This window comes from Chlamydotis macqueenii, chromosome 3 (genome assembly GCF_036417535.1).
Source record: "Chlamydotis macqueenii isolate bChlMac1 chromosome 3, bChlMac1.mat, whole genome shotgun sequence".
Taxonomy (NCBI): Eukaryota; Metazoa; Chordata; class Aves; order Otidiformes; family Otididae; genus Chlamydotis; species Chlamydotis macqueenii.
This window is the reverse complement of record NC_141558.1, coordinates 78,066,073-78,090,287: the sequence shown is the minus strand read 5'-3', so window position 1 is coordinate 78,090,287 and position 24,215 is coordinate 78,066,073. Positions and strand designations below refer to the sequence as shown.

Below are 24,215 nucleotides of genomic sequence, written 5' to 3'. Positions count from 1 at the left end.
TTAAATAGTCTTCAAGTTAAATCAGGTGCAATTTGTTCCTTTAGGCAACCTGATACTGCAAAGAATAAGGTTGGAAAAGGTACTGCACATGGGCTATGACCTGATAGAGGCCTCTGAGAATATGACATTATGATCACTAAACAGATGTAACTAATTACATCCTGAGCAGTAGATACTCTGTGGGAAAGAGCATGTGCGTTTTCTACATCACTTAGAATCATAGCATAGTTAGGGTTGGAAGGGACCTTTAAGGGTCATCTAGTCCAACCCCCCTGCAAGGAGCAGGGACATCTCCAACCAGATCAGGTTGCTCAGAACCCCGTCCAACCTGGCCTTGAATGTTTCCAGGGATGGGGCTTCCACCACCTCTCTGGGCAACCTGTTCCAGGGTTTCACCACCCTCATTGTCAAAAATTTTTCTTTATGTCCAGTCTGAATCTACCTTCCTCTACTTTAAAACCATTACTCCTTGTCCTATCAAAACACGCCATGCTAAAGAGTTTCTCCCCACCTTCCTTATAAGGCCCCTTTAGGTACTGGATTAGGTCAGGTTAGATTATTTGGCAGAGGCAAAATGAGACTAAAATACAGAGGTGGGATGCTATAATCTGGTTATCTAGCCAAGATCCTAAGAATTTATAATTTTATGAAGTGCACAGTATACACAGATGACCATATATTACCACAGAATTCATCGTGCTTCTTGTAGCCCTTTTCCTTGCCTTTCTGTCACGTTTATTAAGATCTCATCCTGCAAAGATTTTCACTTAGTTTGAGAATATCTTTGTGCAGCAACTGCACAGAAAATACGTAGCAGTCATTGGGGGCCTGGGCCTGAGGCCCAACCCTCAGGGCCAGCACAGTGTCTTTCTGATGTAAGCCAGCTTGAAACATGGCTTGTGGCTTGTCTGATCATAGAAAGAGAACAAGAGGTCCCTTGTGCTGACAGCCTACTGCAGGGACAGCAGTACTAGGGAAAGGCAGGCACCAAGATTACGATGTGTCTGCCCGGCACAGGTGGGTGGAACTGAGGGAGGCTTAATAGTTTTTTCTCTATTGCAGGGCACAATCAAAAAGGCTTTGACTCGTGCAGTCCAGTGCTTCTCAGAATGCTTTTGGGGCAAAACTACAGTGCAATATGTCCTTTGTCAGGGAGGTGTAGCAGAACACAGGAATGTCAGAATGGCGGCTATCCAGTCATGGCCCAGACAGCTGTAGTTTTCCTCCTGGGAGAGACCTGTAGGCCTGTTTTGGGAAGTAGCATAAGGACCAACACAGATTTGCTTATCCACAGCTTCTGGCAAGGAGTAGCTTAAGCCCTGTGCTGTAGGCTGTATCCTGGCCACTGTGGTTTACTAATCCTCTGAACTCATGTAGTCCCCTCTTGGAACCACTCATCTGTCTGATCTCTAGAACGTGCTGAGCAATGCAATCCATACTTCATATATACTATATTTTGTGTAGGGAAACAATTACTTCCTTTTATTTAATATATGCATGCTTTGCATGTATGATGCCTAGCAGAGGGAACCCCCTGAGCCATCTGGGGCCATCTGCTTATATTAAGGTGTTCTAGTAACCAGGATCAGGTACAGAATAAATAGGAGTGCCACAAAAATATCTGGAAACAAAACATTCATTGTGTTACTTTCATCTTCTCATTTCATGGTAATACTGGTTAATGTAAGATGTGCTTGGAAGCATGCTGATGAAGACTTCAATTCAAGGTTGTATCTGTAAACTGCTTAGCTTCAGAGAATTTCAGCCCTTTGCAGTTGTTTAATCCTGGTTATTTATTTATGACCTTAAAATGTGGGATCTGTTTGTAGAGGTAGCAAGGCTGTAAGAGCCTGCATTTGTACCCTGCAGAGAGAGGATGGGGTGGGGTTTTTTTGTTTAGATCAAGCGCCTTTATGAGTCTTGCCTTCCTCCTTTGATACATACACAGTGCAATCTCAGTAGGGCAGTGGAACAGCTCTTATGTTTGGCTAGATGTGGACAGATTACGTTTCAGGAGATCTTTAATTAAAGACAACAAGTACAAAAAATTGTTTTATATTTCACAGCTTTGCTTTAATTCTCTGAGGTTTCATGATGAAATGTATAAACAGTGCAATCTCAGCAGACAGGTATTTCCTGCAAAGCTTACCCCAGTTCCCCATGCTGTGATAGCTGTCTGAACTATTTGCTGATATGGGTGAGGAACCTCACCTCCTGCGCACCTTCGCCAGCTACCACAGCCTGTGGGCCAAGCTCATCTGTAGAAGCCATAGAAGCAGGGCTGCATAGTCTCTCTTGGGTGAGTAGTGACTCTGAGGAGTGTTAGCCTCTTGAAGCAGAGAAGTGCAGCTGAGCTGCTATAGAGGTCTTTCCATTACTTATTAGAATATATAGTAACTCTAGGACTGCTTTTTTCCTGGGTGTAACGATGTCCTTTAGACAATATAACGCTATCAGCAGTGGGGCAATAGCAACGCTCTGGGCTGATACAGAAATCTCTGCTCAGTTTTGAGAGAGAATGATGATTGAGGATTTAGAATGATTCTTGTTCAGTTCACTTGCTTGTTAATGATGATGTGCTGCTATTTCACTTGTTATTCTTCTTAAAGAATTAAGACACTGGACTAGCTCTCAGGAGGGGCTAAGAACAGATCAGAGTCTCATCAGGGTGGTGCAGAAATGTGGGGTTTTCTTCTACACTAGCAAGTAGTGCAGCCCAGAAGGAGCAGAGCTGTAGAGTCAGACAGTTGTTGGTGAGGACCTGATGTTCACACTATACAAGTTTCATGAGGGTTTACTTCAGACCAGCGTTACTCTGGCTTCATGGTCTGTGAGACAGCTGCAATGGATCATTTAAGTTAGCTTCATCCAAAAGCAGCCTCGTTTGCCCACTGTGCCTGCCCAGCACCATGGACAGTAGGTGGGGACAATCAGGAGTTGCATGCTCCTGGTTTTACCTAAAATGCTAATTTAGCCACACAAAATGTTGAATTAGGACAAGGCAAACATAGGTGGGTAATTGTTGTTGCATGCTGTGACCAAAGAATCATTTATGGTTCAGTCTACAGCATTCCTAAGAAAAAGGAGCACCACCTCCCCTTCAGTAACTGCTGGTGCACACACAATGCAGGTCACAGTCAGTCTCCAAGCAGCTGGCTACAGGCAAACATAATACTACTGCTATGCCTTTAAGAGTACTAGATATCATGCAGTAAGAATAGAAAGCTCATAGCTTGGTATCTGAATCTCTCTTTATCATCAGATGGCACTGTGAGCCCCGTGTAACTTGCAGAAGAGGTACAGGGAGAATGGTACTGTTCAAAAGTTTAGATTACAATTTATTCTGGAAATAGAAGTGACAGGTACGTTGAGGCACAACAGCTGTTGCAGGCACTGCCACAGCCTGGCCTCCCTAACATGCATGTCTTTGACCAACGGTCAGATTTGTCTGCCTTTGCGGGCTGTTAAATGAGAATGGTATCTACCAGCTGGAGGTTAATGAAGGACACAGTATGATCACAGGCTGCTGTGACAGCCTGAACACCCTTCAGGTGATTTCCTTGGCTTTTTACATTGGGGTGGGGAAGTTAGTTACTCCTGATTCTCCTTAAGAAAGAGCGAGCACATTACAGACACTGTGCTGTAATAGAGAGCTTTATGTCAGTGTGTCAGAATGCCTCGTCTCTTCTAGCAGTCCATCAAATATTGCATCAATACAGTCAATACTGAAGGTGTCAAAATAGAATGTGAGTGCAAATAAAATGACTACGGAGGTGTAGCTTGAAATTCATGACCTCATTTCAGCCTTCAGTACCATACAGTAGCTTGCAAATATATGAAAAAAAAAAAAAAGATGGTTAACTTTTTTACAAATAACAACTTTGCTGCAAATTGTGGTGATCCTTGCTAGAGATTCTACATCTTCTAGACAGCAAATGTTATCCTAAGTATGTCAAGCCTTTGTTTCTACTTCATAAACACAATCACATTACTTCACAAGGACATACAGCTGAAAAACACCAAGCTGATTGTCAGAAGTCTTTGAACTCTCCCTCACTGACCTAGAGTTGAAATAGCCCATCCCAAACTGGATGCTGTAATTAGAAGCCCTTTTTTGATTTAAAATGAGCTTCTGCTTTCTGTCCCTAGGAGGTTTGGTCACAGCAGTATTTACCAAGGGACTAGAAGCTACAGGCTGGTGCTAGTAAGAAAGCCTTGTGTTCAATCATAGATAGCCCAGAGGGGAGAGAGGAAGAGCCAGAATTCCACAGTCTTAGAGAGCTCTTAAGGGTTTTGATCTTGATCTTTGTTTTATGCTGCCCTCCCACATCTCTGGAAGAAACTGCACATTTCTACTCTAGGACAGATTTCATGTGCTGGAATTCTTCCCAGAGTTGGCACAGCTTCAAAGCATTTTTTTTCCTTGGCTGTAGTACCCACATGCTGCTGCAAAGGTCCCCAGGGAAAAGAGTCCGAAACAGGCAAAAGAACAACAACACTACAGCATCCTCCAGGAGGCTCTACCCCACTAGAACGGTTCCCTAAAAGTCAGTCATACAGGGAAATCCCTCTCTTCCTTCCCCATCTCCTGTTGGTCATCACAAAGCATCCTAGCCCTTGGCTTCTCTACAGGACCCATGATTTTCACAGCATGCCATTCTTTTTCCTTTGCTGTTGAGAGCTCTCCCTACAGATGCTACAGTAGCTTTTCCCCAGTGGCCATTTCCTGATTCTTCAAGATCTCAGCAGCAGACCAAGGCCTACAAGATACTCAGTTTGCATTAGAGATTCTTTCAGAGTAGTATCAACTCACTGGCCAGTAGCCTGTGATACTGGAAAGCTCTCTTGTGAGCACTTGTGAGAAATGACTGAGGGAACAAACCATCACCTACCAGAGCCCTTCAGTCACTCAGAGCAGCACTTTGTTAAAATGACCTCAACTACTGCAGCCATACAACGAACCCTGTAGATAATTCTGATTCTCTTCACCCTTCTCTGTACATTGATACTATACTTCAGTACTCTCTCAGGCTTAGCCAGAACTATTAATTTCAGCCCACTGACTTATTACTGGGGTGTGGGGTGGAACATTTACCTCAGCAACACGGGACACTGAGGATCAAGAACAGCATTTGACACAGCACTGATGTGTCTGCCTGTATATTTACACAGCAGATTGTTACATTTCTATCTACTCTGCAGGTGCAAGGTTCAGGGGGTTCTGCCTGCACAGAAGAGAAAATACCCAAGAAACCCAAGCATGCATAAACTAGTTGCTGTGGAATAATATTAGTCTTTCATCTCAAAAAGCTTGGATCTGTTTCTGCTCAGGTTGGATTGCTAATTGTCAGCAAATGGCTGATCAAGAGCAGTGCTGAGGTTACCTGCAAAGTTTCTTGTAGCACTGAGGAAGGTTATTAGTTGGAAAAGGAAGTTCAGTTCCAAATCAGATACTAGCTTTAATTCACAGGCCTGATCCTGCAAGCCTTACTCATGTAAGTAGCTGTCTTGCTTTCAGCAAGATTGGTCCAGCCAGCAGCTCTTACTAGCTTGGGCCAAAAGCTTTTTATAGATAACTACATCCAGGCTGAGCGAGGAAAGGAGAAGACAGACATCACAAAACTAATTCATTTTACACAAGAAAGTAGTAATAAAAATGAGATAGTAAGTGAGGCTTGCCCTTAAGGTTACTGAATAGATACTAAGTTAAAGGAAAGGCTAGCATGTTTGGTAATAAATATCACGGGCATGAGCAGCAGTTACTATGGACACAGCTTCCAAAAGAGAGACAGGCAGGAAGACAGCACTAGAACAAAGAAGAAACAGTAGAGCTAAAAAATGGTTAACTGGGATTTTGAAAGATCACTAAAAACCTTGTTCAGTATAGAGTCAGTAATCCTTGGCATTCCGAAATTCTGGCATGCTCCAAACCCTCCTGGTGGGCTGGGTGCCCCGTTCCACATCCTCAGAGATGGTCTTGATGTCACTGATGAATGGGGAAATCCTGGACCGGGATTTGAACGTTGTTAAGGAGAGGCTGGTTTTGTTCTTTGTGTGCCATTGCCTGGCAAGCTTCTTGGCCTCTTCCTCCTCTTTGATCTTCTCAGCAGCTTCCTGCAGGACAGAGCGGAAAAGCCGGGATACTTCCTGCACTTCTGGTTCATATTCAGCAATGAGTTGCCGGAATCTGGAAGCACAGTGAAGGCATAGCTTTGATTAAAAACATCAAATTAGGGATTGCTGCCAAGTAACTGTGCTAGGCTTGGAACTAGCACTCTCCAGCAAAATAGGACTCCCTGGACTGAAGGGAACAACAACAGGGAGTGGCCATAGAGAACTGATCAAGGTCTCTAAAATCACAAGCAAGCCAGAGAATGTAAGGAAGCAATAAATCACTGTTTCTCAGAAGCACAAGAAATAATAAGGAGCACCAAACAAAGCCAGAAGGTGGCAAGTATGAAACAGAGGAAGTGCTCTTTTCACACACCACCTATTAAATCAGAACTCAGTGCTATCAGTAGCTTAAGAAACAAAATTATTAGACAAGTTTGTGGAAATTGTCCCCATCACTGATGATTGAATGTGATTGTCCAAATGGAAATCCTTACTCAAGTAGTCCTTGAACTGCTGCTTACTAGAAGCTGAGGATAAACCAGGGAAAGTCCCACTAGACTTGCCCTGTTTCCAGTTCTCATTCCCCATAGCATCACCACTATGACAAGTAGACAAACAAAAATCTTGTTAAACTCTTCTTTGTTACATGTTTGAAAGTATCTCAATATTTAAATTTCAGTGAAGTGGTATTTCATTTTCCTGTGGATTTCTGTAACATAATGGACTAGCTCAGCTGATAACACCTTAATTAGCAGCATGATGCTGTATCTAAGTAGACAACTATGAATTACTCCAGTGTCTTCTCAGCAAAGAGCTCAGAATGGGTTTTTGTTTGGTTGGTTTTTTTTTTTTAATATTTATTGAGCTAGCTTAATACCAGGGAAGTGAAGAATTACCACTATTTATTTTGCAGGTGAAGAAGATAAGATGCAGAACAGAATAGAAACATAGAATCATAGAATCATAGAATGGTTAGGGTTGGAAGGGACCTTCAAAGGTCATCTAGTCCAACCCCCCTGCAAGGAGCAGGGACATCCCTGACTAGGTCAGGTTGCTCAGAGCCTCATCCAGCCTGGCCTTGAACGTTTCCAGGGATGGGGCCTCCACCACCTTTCTGGGCAACCTGTTCCAGTGTTCTACAACTCGCATCGTAAAAAATTTTTTCCTAATTTCCAATCTAAATCTACCCCCCTCTATTTTAAAACCATTACCTCTCGTCCTATCGCAACAGGCCCTACTAAACAGCCTTTCCCCATCTTTCTTGTAGGCCCCCTTGAGGTACTGGAAGACCAGTTTTCTTGAAGTCACTGAATGGGTCACTGGCTGGCCAAGAAGAGAACATACCATTCCTGACACCTTGTTGAGTGATTTGGTCCCCAGCCTGGAGAGCGTGGGATCCACTCCCAAGGCTCACACACTGGTCACAGAGATACTCTAGTTGTTTGGTAACAGTATGTGTTTATGCCAGATGTAACACAGCTACTCTCCTAATAAATATGCAGCTCTTAACATAAAACATATATCTACAAGCAGATACAGAGCTAAACTAGTACTTCACTAAAATCCAGGTATTTATACTTAACAGAAGCTAAAGCGTATGAGGTCTGTAAGCGTTTTGATATTTTTCTCCAGTAGAACTGAATGCAGATGCAAAACAGCAGGATTGCATTTAAGCAAGTGTAATACAGCAGAAGCTGATAGAATAAGATCCTGCCTCTTGGTTTTTTTATAAGCCCTAGGAATGTAACAAGGAGTTTAGTGCACTTTGGAGTTGCACTGCTTAATGGTGTACGAAAGGCACCCAAGATAAGAAGTACAGAAAGAAAATTGGAGATAAAACAAAAAAGACTCCTTGTACATTTATGCCTTTTGACTCTTACCGTGGAGGCCTGTTATTGAACATATATCTTAATGTCACACTGTCTATCCCAGATATTTCAGTGTGCTTCTCTCAGCAGGTATTGGCAGCTTCGTGTACAGCTGTGGAGACAGCAGTACTGCATGCTGATAGAATTAGTATCAGCAGAAGCACCAGTCCCTTTCAGGGTCAAGCCAGAGGAGTTTGACACAAAACCTACCAAAGTCACCAAGATGTTCCTTAACCATTTTAGTTGCTTTGGATGAATTCCTAATCTCCCTCCTTCACCCCCTAACCAAGAAACTTCTAAACTTTGAATATTTGGATGCAAAAAGTCTCTGAAGCAGTGTAGTTCACACTGGTACATAAATACTTACACAATGACGCTAAACTGAATTGTGCAGAGCCTTTAAGAGCAGAAGCCTAGGTCTTGCTGAGGGTTAGCACATATCAGCAGTGACAGAGACTGGCTGTACATTGCAAACATCCTTTCTACCTTCTAAGGAGGCACTTCAGTTGCATTATCAAAGAGCCAAAAATACAGTTTTCACAATAAATACACTCTTCCCTTTATCCTAGTCAGAGGCATAGATAGATGAGTCCATCGAAACACCAGGGAAAGCACCTTCAAAGGACTTTTGTTGCAGAGGTGAACTGAATGACTCATTCCGTTATTTCATCTCCATGTGTATTTTAAAGAGAGATGCTGTCATATTATATATATCTATCAGTACATCCTCTTCTTTTGTATTGGCAATTGTGCACCCAAAAGGCCTCATCGCTGCCTCCAGTTTTAGAAGCTGTGTGTCATACTGCTGGATTGTGGCTCCACAGCAGGTAGCAGCATGTGTCAGGCTATTACTGGACCAGTGGCTGGCTCTGGGAACAAGAGAGAAAATGGGTGATACGACAGCAAATTTACCCCCTGAGCACAGAGCTCTAATGCTGATGCCCTGTGTTACTAGTAACACTCCCAACCAATCTAGCTGAAATAGTTTTCTGAAATCAGTGTAACTTTCCACCTTCATAGCTGTCTGCCTGTTTGCACTCCTTCGCTATGGCAGCAAGAATTGTTTTGTGAACTCTGCTTTTCCTGTTAAGATTTAACTCTGACTTTTCAAGACCAACACAAAAACTACTGCATACGGATTTAAGCAGGTCTAAGAAACAAAGAGAAAGTGATCCAACAGACTGCCTGCTAGTCACCCAAAGAAAAGCCACTCTCATTCAGATGGAAAAGGGGAAGCAGGGCCTTTCCTCTTTCCCCGGTAGGATGAACTAACTTTGCCCCTTTATTAATGCACGTAACTTCAGTACCAGCACGTTTGTGTAAGGGACAGTCCATGTATGAAGTCCAAAAGGTGTGCATGCCATAGATACTTCTCAGCAGAAAGGATGGACGTATCACTGAGGTCTAGCTAAACCAGGCTGCGTGTCAGAAAATAGATTATGTTTGCTGCAGCCACCTATGCATAATTGGAGCCATCCTCCCCAGCTATCAGCGAAAGACAGTTGATGTGCTGGATGATCCAGCAGTCTGCTCTCTGCATAGAACATGCAACATATAAAAACAGTAAAACCACTGGAATCAAGGAATATGGGCTTATATCCTGGGCAACAAACTCCATGCAAAGCTTCTCAGTGGAATTAACCACACAAAATTGCATAAGGCTCACCTATCTTCTAGCCCAGGTCACAGCCCTTACACTTTTGCATGGAATAATTTCAAACTAGGCAACTGCACAACTGTATCTAGAAATCGCTCAACAAGGTTTCCTTACTCATCAGAAACTTATACCTATCTTATTTGTGAAACAAGTTACGATACTACTAGTAGCTAACCTGTAATATATTATGCAAACCACGCAGTCTTAGACGTGACTGTCAACAAAACTCACCTTGAGCCAGCACAGAAGCCTGAAGAACATGTATATGCATACATAGGGATGAGCACATTCCCCAGTCCAGGCTGGGGATCACAGTCCAAAGAAATTTCTTCTTTAATTGGTGATCCTTCCGTTTCCTCATACGGCCATTAGATTTTAAGAATCTGGCTGCGCTTGGCTCATACTGGCACTGCTTTTTTTAAAGCACTGTCACCTGCCTATGTTATTCTGTAGGTCCCCAGTTCAGTAGGTTTCCCAAGTACAGCCTGAACTTTAAAGACCTGTTAAATCCAATAAAAGTCCATGGACTTAAACAATATGCTTATAGTTCAGTGTATTCCTGAGTGCCTGTCTGAACTAGGAGCTCTAAGTAGATTTAGTCATTCGAAGAAAACATGAGGTGCTTAGTGCTAATAATTAGCTGCTGACTCCTGAATCTACATTTTGAGCAAGAATTCTGGTTATATTGTAAAGCTATGAACAGCTTTGCTAGAGAAGGCTACTTGACTCCCAAAGGACTATGGCATTCACACTAACTGCAACACTCATGTCATATCACCTCACACTTAAGCTCATAATTGTAACTAAATCCATTTCTGATTTTAGTCATTTGGCTTACATTCAAACATACTAGGAAGTCCACTTCAGCTATACACAATCCTTAGAAAATTACAGTTCTTAGCCTCAGGCATTAATGACATCTCAGATCACCAAAATGCACGGTGACTTTTCCACATTAGGGTTTTTTGTTTGTTTCTCTCTGGGTGGAGGACAAAAACCCACTGTTTCACTTTTGGTGAAACTGAAAGAAATGAAACAGACCATAACTAGCTCTGATTAGAGCTAAAGCACTGAGTAAAGATGGCAAAAGTCTAGCATTCTCTATCGGCAAGCTATGAGTCTACTCATTCAGTTTAACCATGGCAGTTAGGTACTAAGGGCCTCACCAAAATCATTGTCATTTCCTTAATTCAGATGGCTCCAGGATTTAATTTTAGATATAGTCAGTGATCTCCAACCCAGTAAGCTAAAGCTAAGTTACACCTGAATGCAATAGCTTTATTTGTATGAGGTAAATCAAAGTCTCCAGAGATCTCATGGTATATTTGCAGTGTACTTGAATCCTTCCAGAATTTTAAGAGACTCAAAGAAGAGTTTCTATTGACCCAAAATACAAAACAGGCAAACTGGATCAGAAAAAAACCCTCCCATTATGGAAGTGATCCTTTCCAGCCTCCTCCACATCTAAAGAAACAAATTTCTAGAAAGTGTCTCTCAGTAGATGTGGCTGTAGTCACAGAAAAAGACAATTTGGATAATCACTTAGACCTTTGGAGAATAAAGTGACATCTCTGACAACTCATACAAAGATGTTTTGTTCTGGCTTTGACTCTGAGCTTAGAATCTCCCAAAGAAGGAGACCTTGCATGACACAAACAAAAAAAACTCTGCAGTCTTGCAAGATGCATGCTACTTGTGTTATTTAAGTATTACATGCTTGTCGAGTACATCAAAAAGGATTTCAGCTCTTCAGATGTCTAAGATAGAAGGGGAAGGATCAAGCTTAATATTTCAGATAGAACCAAGAGCTTCAGTGAGGTACATGCTCTGCATTTGAATTTCCAAATGCAAGCTAGTACTTTTTTTTTTTTTTTGTGGAAGTTTCTTCTAAAAGTTACTACATATTAGAAAGGCATAGGGTATTCAAGAGGAAACATCACAATTGCAATGATCTTGTGATTAAAGTACTTCACTGGAAATGTGAAGATTTCAATTATTCCTATTATACTCATCTTGTGCAATTTTGGGGAAGTTTCCATGTCATCTTACTTTCTGAGGGGAGAATTTATCCCGTTTTGGCTGTTTTTCAGTTAGATTGCATGCTCCTTATTTCTTCTGTACATTTTCAGCTCCTAGCATGGCAAGCCCCATTCTTCTTCATTGTTTCTACATCAGCAATGGAGATTTCTGAACCACAGGGCTCTTGGTCAGAAGGTAGAAAACAAGAGGGATCAACTGTTCACATTTCCAACACAAGAAGAAGAGATTCTCAAATAAAGCTAGTACACATTAGTTTGAGACAAGCAAAATATAGTTTTCTACAGCAGAGCTATAGTTCAGATGTGGAACTGTGCCACGGGGTACCACAAATGCTAAAAGTTTACATGAGTTCAAAAAAGAAATGCAAAACCCCACAACCTAAACAAATTACTGAAAGAAAAATCCATGTAGGGCAATTATGGACAGAAGGACCACTTCTGACTCCAAAAATCTCCCAGTTACAGGCACAGTAAGTCGAAGGCTATATACAAGATACTGTAGTTGTCCGTACTGTTGTATTTGCTTCCCTTGTTCTTTTCTCTTTTCCTTACACTGATGCTACTGGCCACTATCTCACATACAGATTGCACCGCAGATCAAACAGACCTTTGACCTAATCCAGTTCTGCCATTCTTGTGGCTACGACATTCCCTTCTCAATCATGGAATTGAACCAACAAAGGTTATGCAAGCCTCATTTTTTTAATGTGGCTCTGCTAGCCATGCAAACTGCATAGTATGGAACAAACAAAACCATGTAACCTCTTGAATCATACTGTAATACAATTTATGATAGCCTATAATAGCAATTTATAAGAGGATTTTTAAAACTATGGTTTTATCCTTTTTCAATTATGCCCACACAGAGCCCACCAATACTGCTGAGTATGTTTAGCTACTGTCAACAGTATGCTGACAGTATACTGTCAGCAACAGTGAACCACAACTACGAGCTGCACTGAAATCATGCATCTTGTATTATCTCAGTTTAAAAGAAAAAAAAAAAAAAAAAAGCAGAGCAGCAGCAAGTTGCTCAGCTTAATACTCCTTTCTGAAAGAGATGATGAACCTTGGGACCTCCCAGCTCCAGCAGCTGAAGCCTGCTCTCATGGAAATAACCTGTTTGCCAGACAGGCTGTGCTCAGTGGCCCGGGGGATGGTGAAAATAGCTCTAAACCCCAGGGGGTTTGTAGTGGCTTGTTTACAGCATAACTTGGAGTTATACAAGGCAGGTGCTGTTCCCAGCAAACTTTCACTGGAGAGAACTCAGCCACTGAATGATCCCAAATCTGTGGTTCTGCCACCATGGCAACCTTTGTAAAAGCCAAAGCCCTGTGCCAGCATGCTTCAAAGATCCAGCCCCAAGCAAGATGGGAGCTAGAGAGGTAGCTCTGGCATCCTTTTCTGGCCACTCCCGCTGTAAGACCAAATATTTCCAGCCCTCTTATGGTTGTAGTTGAAGAGCTGTAGATCCATTTGTTCAAGGGAAAAGAGGTGCCAGCATATGCAATGAGGGACTGCAGGGTGCTGAGCACCCCATTGTATTTGGCCTGCCAGGACTGTCTTCTTTCTGATCCCAACTAAAGAACGTTAGAATAGGGAAAGTGGATCGTAAAGGCCCATTTCACAACTTTGCTTTGGCTAAGGTGGACTTCAGAGTGACTACTCCTCACTTGCACTGTGTTAAGCGAGAGGGTTTAACCTCGAAGAGCTCCCCCCCCAAAGTTTGGATGCTACAGCCGGCTTAGATCTATTTCTGAAGGCATTCTCCCAGAAGGTTACGCAGCTGGCAAGCAGCAATCCTATATCTAGCACTTGAAAGGCTCAACAGCAAGTCCAAGAGGCTGTGTCTACATCTACACTGCAGAAGGTTGAAGCAGCACCTAGCTGTTCAAGCCAACTGCATGTCCCACCTGCATCCTACTCCCTGTTAAGGGTGTGGAGGAAGGGCAGGGGAGGGAGAAGCATGCAATTCCTCCTTTCTTTAGGAATACCTGGCTCACAGGCTGAAAAACACAATAGCACCTTTTAGCTAATCTGGACACTGGGAACAAGTGTCTCAATAGACCTACTGGACAGCTTAAATCAAGGAAGGCAGGAGAGTGGATAAACACCAAAGCAGGCTGTTCAGAGTCTGTGCAATCTCCACCCTTGGAGATACTCAACAATGGACAAGACAAGACCCTGAGCAACCTGATCTAACTTTGAAGTTGGCCCTACTCTGAGGAGGAGGTTGAAGGACATACCTCCAGAGATCCCTTTAAACCTCAATTATACTAAAATTCTAAAGTCTGAAGCAAAAGCCATCACAATACAGAAATGGTAACTGTTCATCAGACAAGATAAAACTTCTCTGGCTGCTCAGGACCATAAAGTACTCAAGCCAGTCTCAGAGGAAAATGGCATTTAGTAACTTTTTGGAGGAAATTATACCGTGTTAAACTAACTTAAAACATTTTATTTCCCTTCTTCCAGAAAGACACTGTCCCAATCTGACTTAGGATACAGGACAAGTTTTTGTTCTGTTGGTCCTAACAACTCTCATTCTTTCCTCACATGTCATAGAGAGGGGGAAAGGAAAGGTCTGTACTATCAGATCTTTTACTGTACCTGAGTATGACAGGCCCACAGTAGGAAGGATGTATTTTGGTACACATATCCTCCAGCTGCAGCCGTTCTCCTGGGCTGATATCATAGCTCTGCTTTGGATAGCTGACCAGCCAGCCGTAGTCCACCCCAGTCTTGATCTTGCGATACTCATTCTCCCGCTCTCGCTGCTGCTTCTCTGCCTGCTTGGTCTGCCAGCTCAGCTCCATCATTAGTGTCTCAACCACCATTTCTGTGGGGTTCCTCTGGGAAATGCGGTTTGGGGGCTCATTCCACCTGAACCAGGATGCCAGTGACATAGTGCTCTGTGTGTCTTCATTGGGAGTGGGTTGAGGGTAGGGAGGGAGAGAAAAAGAACAGTGCCATCATCAACACACTTCAGCTGAGAACATTCTGCCCCACACATCCCTCTAGTCTGCTGTTCACCTACAAGTGCTGCTGGATTAGCCACTTAGAACTAACTGGTGCTGAGCACCTTGAGAAATCTCACCCATAGCCGCCAACATGTGCAGAGGGTGAGACAAAGGGTGAGGAGGCACAGTTTCCCTTAAACTTCTAGTCACCATGTAATTAAAGTGACAGTCACAGTTTTTACATCTGAAGTCAAGTTATAAGGATACCTTGCTCCATCCAGGTTAGGCTGCAGAAGGATTCTCCTGTCCATACAGAAGAGCTGGGGCTAGGGCTTGCCTGTCTGAACCCTCATGGGAGGGCACAACCTTGCAGCAACCCTACATGCAAAAACTGAACACATGGAGTCAAACTATTAATGGGAGCCAGGCTGTAGCCAGCAGATCCTCAAGGAGGAGGGCAGGATAGGTGACCTGATGTGGTGAGTTGACCCTGGTTGGATGCCAGGTGCCCACCAAAGCCACTCTATCACTGCTCTCCTCAGCAGGCAGGGGACTAAAAATACAGTTAAAGACTCATGGGTTGAGATAAAGGCAGGGAGAAATCACTCACCAATTACTGTCACAGACAAAACAGACTTGACTTGGGGAAATTAGTTTATTAGTAATCAAAATCAGAGTAGGACAATAAGAAACAAAACCAAATCTTAAAACACCTTCCTCTCACCCCTCCCTTCTTCCTGGGCTCAATTTCACGCCACAACGGCACAGGGGGATAGGGAATGGAGGTCGTGATCAGTTCATCATACGTTGTTTCTGCTGCTCCTTCCTCCTCAGGGAGAAGACTCCTCACACTCTTCTCCTGCTCCAGCGTGGGGTTTCTCCCACAGGAGACAATTCTCCACAAACTGCTCCAACATGGGGCCTTCCCACAGGCTGCAGTTCTTCTTGAACTGCTGCAGCATGGATCACTTCCATGGGGCACAGTCCTTCAAGAACATACTGCTCCAGCATGGGTCCTCCACAGAGTCACAAGCCCTGCCAGCAGACCTGCTCCAGTGTGGGCTTCTCTCTTCATGGGGACACAGGTCCTGCCAGGAGCCTACTCCTGCATGGGCCTCCCACGGGGTCATAGCCTCCTTCAGGCAATCCGCCTCCTCTGGCGTGGGATCCTCCATGGGCTGCAGGGGTACAGCCTGCTTCACCATGGTCTGCAGGGGAATCTCTGCTCTGGCACCTGGAACATCTCCTTCTCCTTCTTCACTGACTCCAGTGTCTGCAGAGTTGTTCCTCTCACATATTCCTCTTTTCTGACTGCTGCTAGTGTTGTGCAGGGTTTTTTTCCCCTTTCTTAACTATATTATCCCAGAGGTGCTATCACTGTCGCCGACTGGCTTGGCCTTGTCCAGCAGCAAGTCCATCTTGGAGCCAGCTGGCATTGGCTCTGTCAGACATAGGGCAGGCTTCTACCAGCTTCTCACAGAAGCCACCCCTGCAGCCCTCCCACCCACTACCAAAACCTTGCCACGCAAACCTAATACACCTGGGTAGGTTTACTGCTGCTGTAACCTAAGTGGTAGAGCTCACCCACACTTAGGTTGTATTGGCAGGAGCAATAGCTGTATTAACTAACATGGCCAGGCAGAGCTTTAACCCTTATTTAGCAAATGTGTTGTTGCATGCAGAAGGAGAGGCTACACCATCTTCTGCAAGCTGAAGCCCAACTATCAGCTATGCTGGAAGAGCACACCTTAGGCACTACCACCAGCGCCAAGGGACTGAGGCTGGGCTGAGAGGGAAGTAGCAGCATATCAAGGTTTAAACTGTTATTGCTTCTAAGTGAGAGGTTGCTGCTGCTGCGGAGTTACCCAGCACTTAGAAGGTAGAATACTCTGCACCAATCAGCTCAGCAAAAGATGGAATTAACTCCTCAGTCAGCCAATCCCTTCATGTAGTCACTTCAAGAGGACAATGCATGGAACAAAGTTATTAAGTATTGTATTTGTATTTAAATACAATAGAGCCCAAAGCAGGCACTAGGGACCTGAACAGGAACAAAACAGCATCTGTTTCTTCACACAGCACACTTACGTGCCTTGTTGCTCCCTTCCATTAGGCCCCAGGGAGAAGGGGTGGCACAAATAATGGTTGCAGCTGGGATTACCAAAAGGCTTCTCCTGGCAGCATCCCAATTAGGACATGGCGTCAAAAGTTAACATGAGGGTAATGGATTAAAGAGCCTGATTTTGCAGGGCCTGAGCAAATCCTCACTGCTGAGACACAGATACAAAGTCAGACATAAAAGGGAGAAAAATATGCTTTTGATTTAAGGTGCCATATTGGGCCCTAGCACTTTTAATGATAATGCAAATCACTAGAAGCTCATAACTACCCCAGTACTCCTAGAGCTCAGAGCCACAAGCTCCCAACCTCTCTAGAAGAGCAATAGTCAATAGGATTCTGCCTTCGGTGCCTGGAAGACAGTCACCTTCTGCACCAGGTGAGAAGGGTACTTCAGTTGCTTTCATGCCTTTATCACTTGCTCTAATGTAGCCTTGTTCTTTCAAAAATGTTCCTATTATGAAATATGTCACACCATTAAAGGAAAATGCTCAAAAAACCTGGATAGTCTGTACCGTGTCCCAGGTTTCAAATTATTTCAGGGTCTAATGCTTAGGCTTCTCTAGAATCAGGAAGTTTGCCAAGCTGCATCAAAGGACTAGTTTCTCTAGTCCTATATCAGCTCTCTCAGCAAGCAATACCAGTTTCTTCAGAAGAAAGACATAAAAGCACTGAAAATTTCCACAGGACACAGATCTCGCTACCTAGGTGTATAAGGCCACAGGTACTCTTCTGAGACTGGATAAACATTAACACCTTTGCTAGTTTACAGTGCTTATACATGAGAGATTGCTGTAGTGACTGTTTTCGCCCTGCAGTATCAGCTATGATGATCCTTATGATGACTTCCAGCAGCCATAGTCAGCAGCTGCTGGAAGTAATCCTGCTCCTGTCTCATTTCTGTGCTCTGTAGGAGGAGGAGCAGCAGGTCTTTTCATTTGCTTTCATCGCCAGAGTGACTCCAGCTAACAACTCTCAAACCACCACACAGCGCTCTGGCTGCCTGCAGCTGACTTACTTGCCCAAGACACGGGAATGAACTCAAGCTGGAATTGTGCTGACAGCTTCAACTCCACAATCTCACTATCCCAACACATACCTGGATCTTGCTACATGGTGGCCTCCACTCACCATTACACATTATTAAAGATGAAGATCCTTAAAACTTAAGGCCTTTTCCTTGGTCTTATCACCCCTTATGTATTGCATAGGTGAGCCCTGCTAGCAAAAGTGAGCAGCAGAACAGACCACAAACTGTTGTAAATTATTTTAAAGTCTCCTGTTTCTTTTCAGCTTATGTGACTATAACAATTTTTCATAAACTTTTACAGGTACCTGACCAATTAAGGTACCATTATTATTTCCATTTGTGCTCTCATCTGATGAAGGTGAGCATGCCCTTCTGTATTTTACCAGCAAAGGGTTAACTTACTTTGTGCTTATTCTGGCTATGATCTGGTCTTTCGTTGGTTTAACTCTGCTGACTTGAGTGACGTTAGGGGTAACTCAGTATAAAGCAGTATAACTATGAAGCTGAGGAATGTCCTTCTAGCTATTCCTAGCTTACCAGCTGTTTCATTATAAGAGGAGTGAGAGGGAAATTTAGTGGTCAGAACTGGGAAAGAGAGCAAGGAGGCCTTGGCTTTAATTTGACCTGTGATGGCTTTCACATGGTCCTGGGGTGTTCTTACTGCCTTTATGGTTTTCTCTCACAGGTCTCCCGCAAAGCAAGTAGTTCTGCATGAGGAGAACTATTTTACCTAGCCCTAGTATTACTGAGGACAATCAGCTAGAAAAATATTTTGGATACCCTGTCTGAGCAAGGCCTGCTAAACCTGAGCCTTGCCCTGTCCAAGAGCTTTCATAAAGCACTAGTAACAGGCAGATTTGCTTTTGATATGGGAACAAGGATACCATAGACTCTGAACGGGGCTTCCACTTGTCTCCATACTTCACTTGAAAAATCTGCTTCCACATCACAAGAGTATAAAGCAAGGAAAGCACCTCACCTGCAGTTGAAATGGCCTTTCTGAAATGAAGGAAAATGCCATGCAAGCATTTCACACACACTGATAGCTTCTGCTGGCTGTTTTTCTACGGGAGTCTTGTTTGTATGAGATTGTTTCCTTCCCCATCTCTCATCCATCATCTCCTTCTTCTGAGAACTGGAAACTAGCCATCTCTATTTAGCAGGCTTGACAAGCCACAACTCTTCCCACTACTGGTCTTTGCAGCCTGCAGAAGATACTGTGGGCTCCATTAATTGCAGCTGCTGTTTTTAATTTAAAGTTCACATGCAGGCTAATCATTAAATGATTCAAAATGGCTTTCCTATGAGGAAAGACTGAAAGGACTGCCAGCAGGATGTGGGCAACTAAAGAAAGGCAAATGTTTCAGCCTGGCCTTCTTATTGGGGAAAAGGACAAATTTACACTTTCCAAGCATTCACATTAAAATTATTAAAAGAAAGAGACACTGCTTATCTGAATACAGATCTCTATGTTGTACAATTAGTCCATTTTCTGACTCCTTGTTAGAGACTGTCCTGGGAGCTGACATAATCCAGCTGATGAACTACTCTAGTGTTATTCTAACGAAATGTTAGAGTGGTTTATATAAGTTCCACTCCAGAAACAGATCTGAGATTCAATACTTTTGCCTCATTGACCCTAAACCTTTGTCTAGAAGACAAACCTTCCCCTCACGCTGTTGATTGCAAGTCTGACCAACCACCTCACAGAGCTGCAAGCATACATTTACCTTGGCTATGTTAAAGTCTGGAATACCTCACTTTGTCACACAGCCTCTGAGAAGTTTCTTCAGTTTTCAGAGATTGTTAGTAAGTCCCTTGGAGACTTTTTCAGGTAAAAAGTTTCCTCTTAGCTTTAGTCCCGAAGAAGCTTTTTGCCTCTCTTCAAGTCTCATTTTTGTTCTCCACATTGTCAGCAATTCCTGCATTTTTCTCCTCACAAACTTTACAGCTTTCTCCATTCTCTTCTCACAGCATGTTTTGCAAAATTTCACTTCATCTTGCACTTTTTTACTTTCTCCCATATTCCCCATGTGATTTCCTCTTGTTGCTCCAGAGAATCATCAGAAATATCACAGTCTACACGCCTTATTTATTTTTTCACCTTCCTAAAACAGGACTTCAGCCTTTCCTAGCTATTTTACTAGGAAAGGGAACATTTTTCCATAGCTTACTCTCTGGCTATTCTTTGGCCAGCTGGATGCTGTTCATATAACACGACAGACATCAGTCTCCTTTACGTTCTTGCAGGCTAGGTCACCACTTGCTAAGACTTGTTACAGTAGGGTTGCTTTCTGGTAAACCATGAGTCAATCAGCAGGACCTGTTTGCCTTGTAGAAGATGAACTTCTGAGCATAAAAAATTCCCTTTCTATTGATTCTTTTCCTGGTTCCCAGCTTCCAACACCCTCCAGGACAGGAAAGAAGTAGGCAGAGGGTGGGAAATGTACATTTGTGGAAAAAAAATGAGAATATAGCTGGGCTCCCTATAAAGGTATGTCCTGAGTTTTACAAGTTTCCTGTGGTTTTCCTTTGCATTCACAGTCTGTCAGTCCAGGAGTACTACTGACAATCCTTAGTGACTCTCAGTAGTCCTAGGGGTACAGTAGCTGTAGAGCAGAAGGGGAAAAGCCTTAAAGGGCTGGATGAATAGGAGCCTAATCCAAAGTCCAGCGATGTCAATGGAAATGCTGTCACTCAGCTGGCTATAGATAGAGTCCCAGGAAATCCACTGTCATCCAGGCAAAGCATACTGACAAACTGGGCTGAGAAGCTGATGAAGCTGGAATGCCTCCCCTCCCTTCTTGTAGGTGGTAGCTCCTTACTACTACAGTCAGAGAGACAGAATTTGTTCATGCAAGATATCCACTCAACCTTTTTCCATACATGCCAGATTAAAGGGTAACAAATAAAAGGAAAATTATTTCTAAAAGAAGTAGGACAAGCTCCATCCCCAAATTGTGCTCATAATTTTACTTTTTAAAAGACATGCAGTCACAGGGAAAATGGATGATGTGTAACTGCAGAGCGTATTTTTTTTTATTTGCTTCTTTAGTAAAGTTTGGATTACATTATGCAGAAAAATCCAGTGTCCTTCAGACAGCAAATAGTATCTCCCTGGACTGCAGCTCATAGGTACATTAAAGCTGGTTTGGCTACAACCATCTCTGAAGTCTGTATGTGCTAACTAATGCAACATTTAACCAGCTTCTCAGGCAGAATTTGTGGTCATGGTTATGCTGCTAGCTATACATGCATGAAGTAGCATTAAGTAGTGGCAACATCACAGATGAACCCCAAATTCTATTTCTCCTATGATAAAAATATTTTAATTTTGTTCCAAACAAAAAAATCTTAGCAAATTCTAATTAAGAAACTGCTGCCAACACCTTCTCAATTTTATTTATATAGTCCAGCATAGCTTTGTAAAATAATCCCTGTTCTCTGTTCTCAACCACTTTTCTGCAGAGAATTCCTCTCCATACAGAGACTTTTACCTTGCCAGGGCCAAAGAACCCTACTTCCTATCTGTCTGGAATCTCCCTTCTTGTTTAGTGACATGGAAGGCTATGGTGTTTACAGCTACTTGCCATGTGATTGTAATCTCAGTGGAAATTACTATAACCTCAGCTTGAGAACCCACATCTATCTCCCAAAGTTGCTATGAGGCAATTAATGCTGAAAAACCAGTAGACAGAGCCTTTCAATTAAGAAACTTATTAGTTGCAATTGCAAAGCAATGCAAATATCATTACATTAATACAGCAGCATTCCTCATTCTGACTTGCAGAATAAAGAGAGAGAACTCTTGGAGACAGTCAGGGATCTGCTTATAGACCACAGCAGAGAACCTGTGCTTTGCTTTATGAGCATACTGATTCTCTTGTTATGATGGACACTAGCTATTTCTGGACAAAAAATATTCAGGGTGGTTAAAATATAAACAGAACATGGCCCAGTTACAAGTAGCAAGGAGTTCTGAATAACAGAAGTAGAGGGGATCAAGCCAACACTTTAAGTGAAACATTATTTATTGTCAAGGCTTCATGGCTGCAGGTGTTTAAGGACAACAAAAAGAGCTTCACATTGGTGTCTAAGAGGGAGCTAACTGTGACAGGGCACTGTGGCACCCAGCAGGCTCTTGCGTGCCAGGTAATGCCTGTCAGCCCCTAGCAGGGCAGTGCTCATGGTCGACCAGCCTGCTGCAGGCTGACAGCTCCTGCTGCTGCCAGAGTCTGTTTCTGAATGACGAACGCTCTCAAAAATGTGTGAGAAGTGTGCTGCCATTTCGCATACAGTCTAATTTCTGTAAGATTTTCTCCAGCAGACTGTGCAGTCTCAGCATTGTAGAAATGGGCTGGCTCTTTGTCTGGTGTAAATGCCACAGAGAGTTACAAGTCACTCAAGCCACTTGTGAATGTGCACGACTGTAAAAATCACCGCTAGGTAGCATAACAGAAGGACAGTCAGAGCATATCACCAGGTACTGCAAGAACAAAGAGAAACAGAAGTGGTACCATTTCTACTGACAAAAAGCTTGAGTGGCCTTCTGAAAACACCATAATGGTTATGATATACAGGGGTATGTCACATTTTCTATAGCTAGTAGCCCTTAAAATTTTTTTTTATGAGTAAACTCTTTAAAATTGAGAACACACAAAAAATACTACTCTTACCTCCCCAGCATTTGTGTAGTTTGCAATACACTCTTAGAGCTTCAATCTTTTAGTAAACAAGTTCATCTGGTGCATTTTATATCTGCACTTCGATTGCAAGAGGGATAAAGAAACAAGAATTCAGCATGAACTGGGGTCCAAGCTCAAGTATGAATGAGAAAGGTATTTTTCAATCACTAGCCAAAACACGAGGAGAAAAGGTAGCTGATCTAGCTGGTACATACAGCTTCATGATTTTAGTAGAGCTGCAATAATATAAAACAGTTTTGCCTTGCTGAAATAAATAAAAGAGCTATGTTGATTAACTCCAGATGAAAATCCAGTCTACACATCTTAAAGAAAAACTGAAGGAAGGTCCCAGTAGCTTAGAGCTCTACTAATGGCTAGGACTCTCTACTGGAGATAATCTTTGTGTTATCTGCAGAAGGAAAAGGGTAGGTGTTCCTCAAATCTGCTTATGAAGCTGAGTAGCATTTTACAATTTGTCTACTTATCAGAGCAAATGAGTTCCATCTGCTGAGAAACAGGACTATTTTCATGCCAAATTCCCACTCATGCTTTAAACAATATCTTCTAACAATAAAAACACTCTATCATATACAACTTATATAGACTGTTACCTAAACCTACTGAAGCCAGAAAGTTAAAACACACTGTTTGCCTGGCTTGTTATTAAAACTCCTATATTTTGCTCAGATCTTGCTGTGGGGGATCAAACACACCTTCAATTCTGTATCTTACTTTGATCTCTGCAGACTACAAAGCCAGGTTTCCAGTCAGGACAGAGAGACCTAAAGTATTCTTCACCATTCATTCAGCCATGTAAATGACAGTTCAGAAGGTAACACAGACCTTAGCTTTCCTGTTATTAAAACTACTCAAACAACAAAAAAATATTGCTGCAATAAAACAGCAATAGCATCTGATGGAAGGCTCCAACATAAAAGGCTTTCAAAATTAAAACTTAGAGAGATCCCCAGCTCAGCTTTATTCTACTGTCATTGTAAATACACAACGTTATTAAAGGGGTAGTAATGTCACAAACTGGAGTTTCTAATACTGTCATTCACTGCAGATACTTAGATCTATAGAATTACATAAAATAAGAGCTTGAAACTCAGACCCAAAAGCCTATTTCACCTGTTGTCAGGTCCACTCAAGTTTGGGGTTTTTATTCACATATTGTGGCATAGACTAGACTAAGTGCTGTGAAAATGGGTGAGTGAGATGTGCATTCTCCATCCAGACTGAGGATTGATTCTGCTGTGAAAGCAGGAGTATCATTGCATCATAAGGTGAGAATGCATTTTAACAGACACCTGTACATTCCTCTTCAGTACTGAACCTTGGTTGCAGTATCTATCAGAAGGAATATTTACTGGAGATCCTCAAAGTCTCCCTCTGTCTCAATTCACTGCAGAACTATTAGCCTAGGAGGGAGTTTTCCCTGTACTGGAGAATACTAGGACAAAGTTAAAGTTTGGTCTGTGTGATAGGACTTACTTAAAAATACACATTGTTTTAAAATTAGCACCCAAAAGAAGAACGCTAAGTTTACAGTTTGAAAACTTACGCCTCTCTTTGTAGAGATCACATACAGCATACGGAGCAAGCAGTGAGCTTTGGGAAAGCTCATGCTTGTCTTCCAGCAATACCTGTATGACCCACCTACGGCCCATGCACAGAAAGCAGCTATATAAGCAGTGAAGAGTGCTGTCTTGAGACAGATTTTAATTAACATGTTAGCATTAAG

At 42.7% G+C, this 24,215-nt stretch overlaps 1 protein-coding gene across 4 annotated transcripts in view; it reads right to left on the bottom strand.

Annotated features, from left to right (window-relative positions):
- Window positions 1-2,048: 2,048 nt before the first annotated feature.
- RD3 (RD3 regulator of GUCY2D) overlaps window positions 2,049-24,215 on the bottom strand; it is a 47,809-nt gene continuing 25,642 nt past the window's right edge. For 3 of the 4 annotated variants that reach the window (XM_086745542.1, XM_086745543.1, XM_086745540.1), the window contains exons 2-3: window positions 14,289-14,598; window positions 2,049-6,187 (exon numbers count right to left, since the gene is read on the bottom strand). In XM_086745542.1, coding sequence (XP_086601668.1) covers window positions 5,890-6,187; window positions 14,289-14,584 — 594 coding nt within the window. In that variant the 5' untranslated portion in view covers window positions 14,585-14,598 and the 3' untranslated portion in view covers window positions 2,049-5,889. Of the gene's footprint in view, window positions 6,188-14,288; window positions 14,599-18,765; window positions 18,877-24,215 lie in introns of those variants that run through there. The other variant, XM_086745541.1, reaches the window with a different exon arrangement.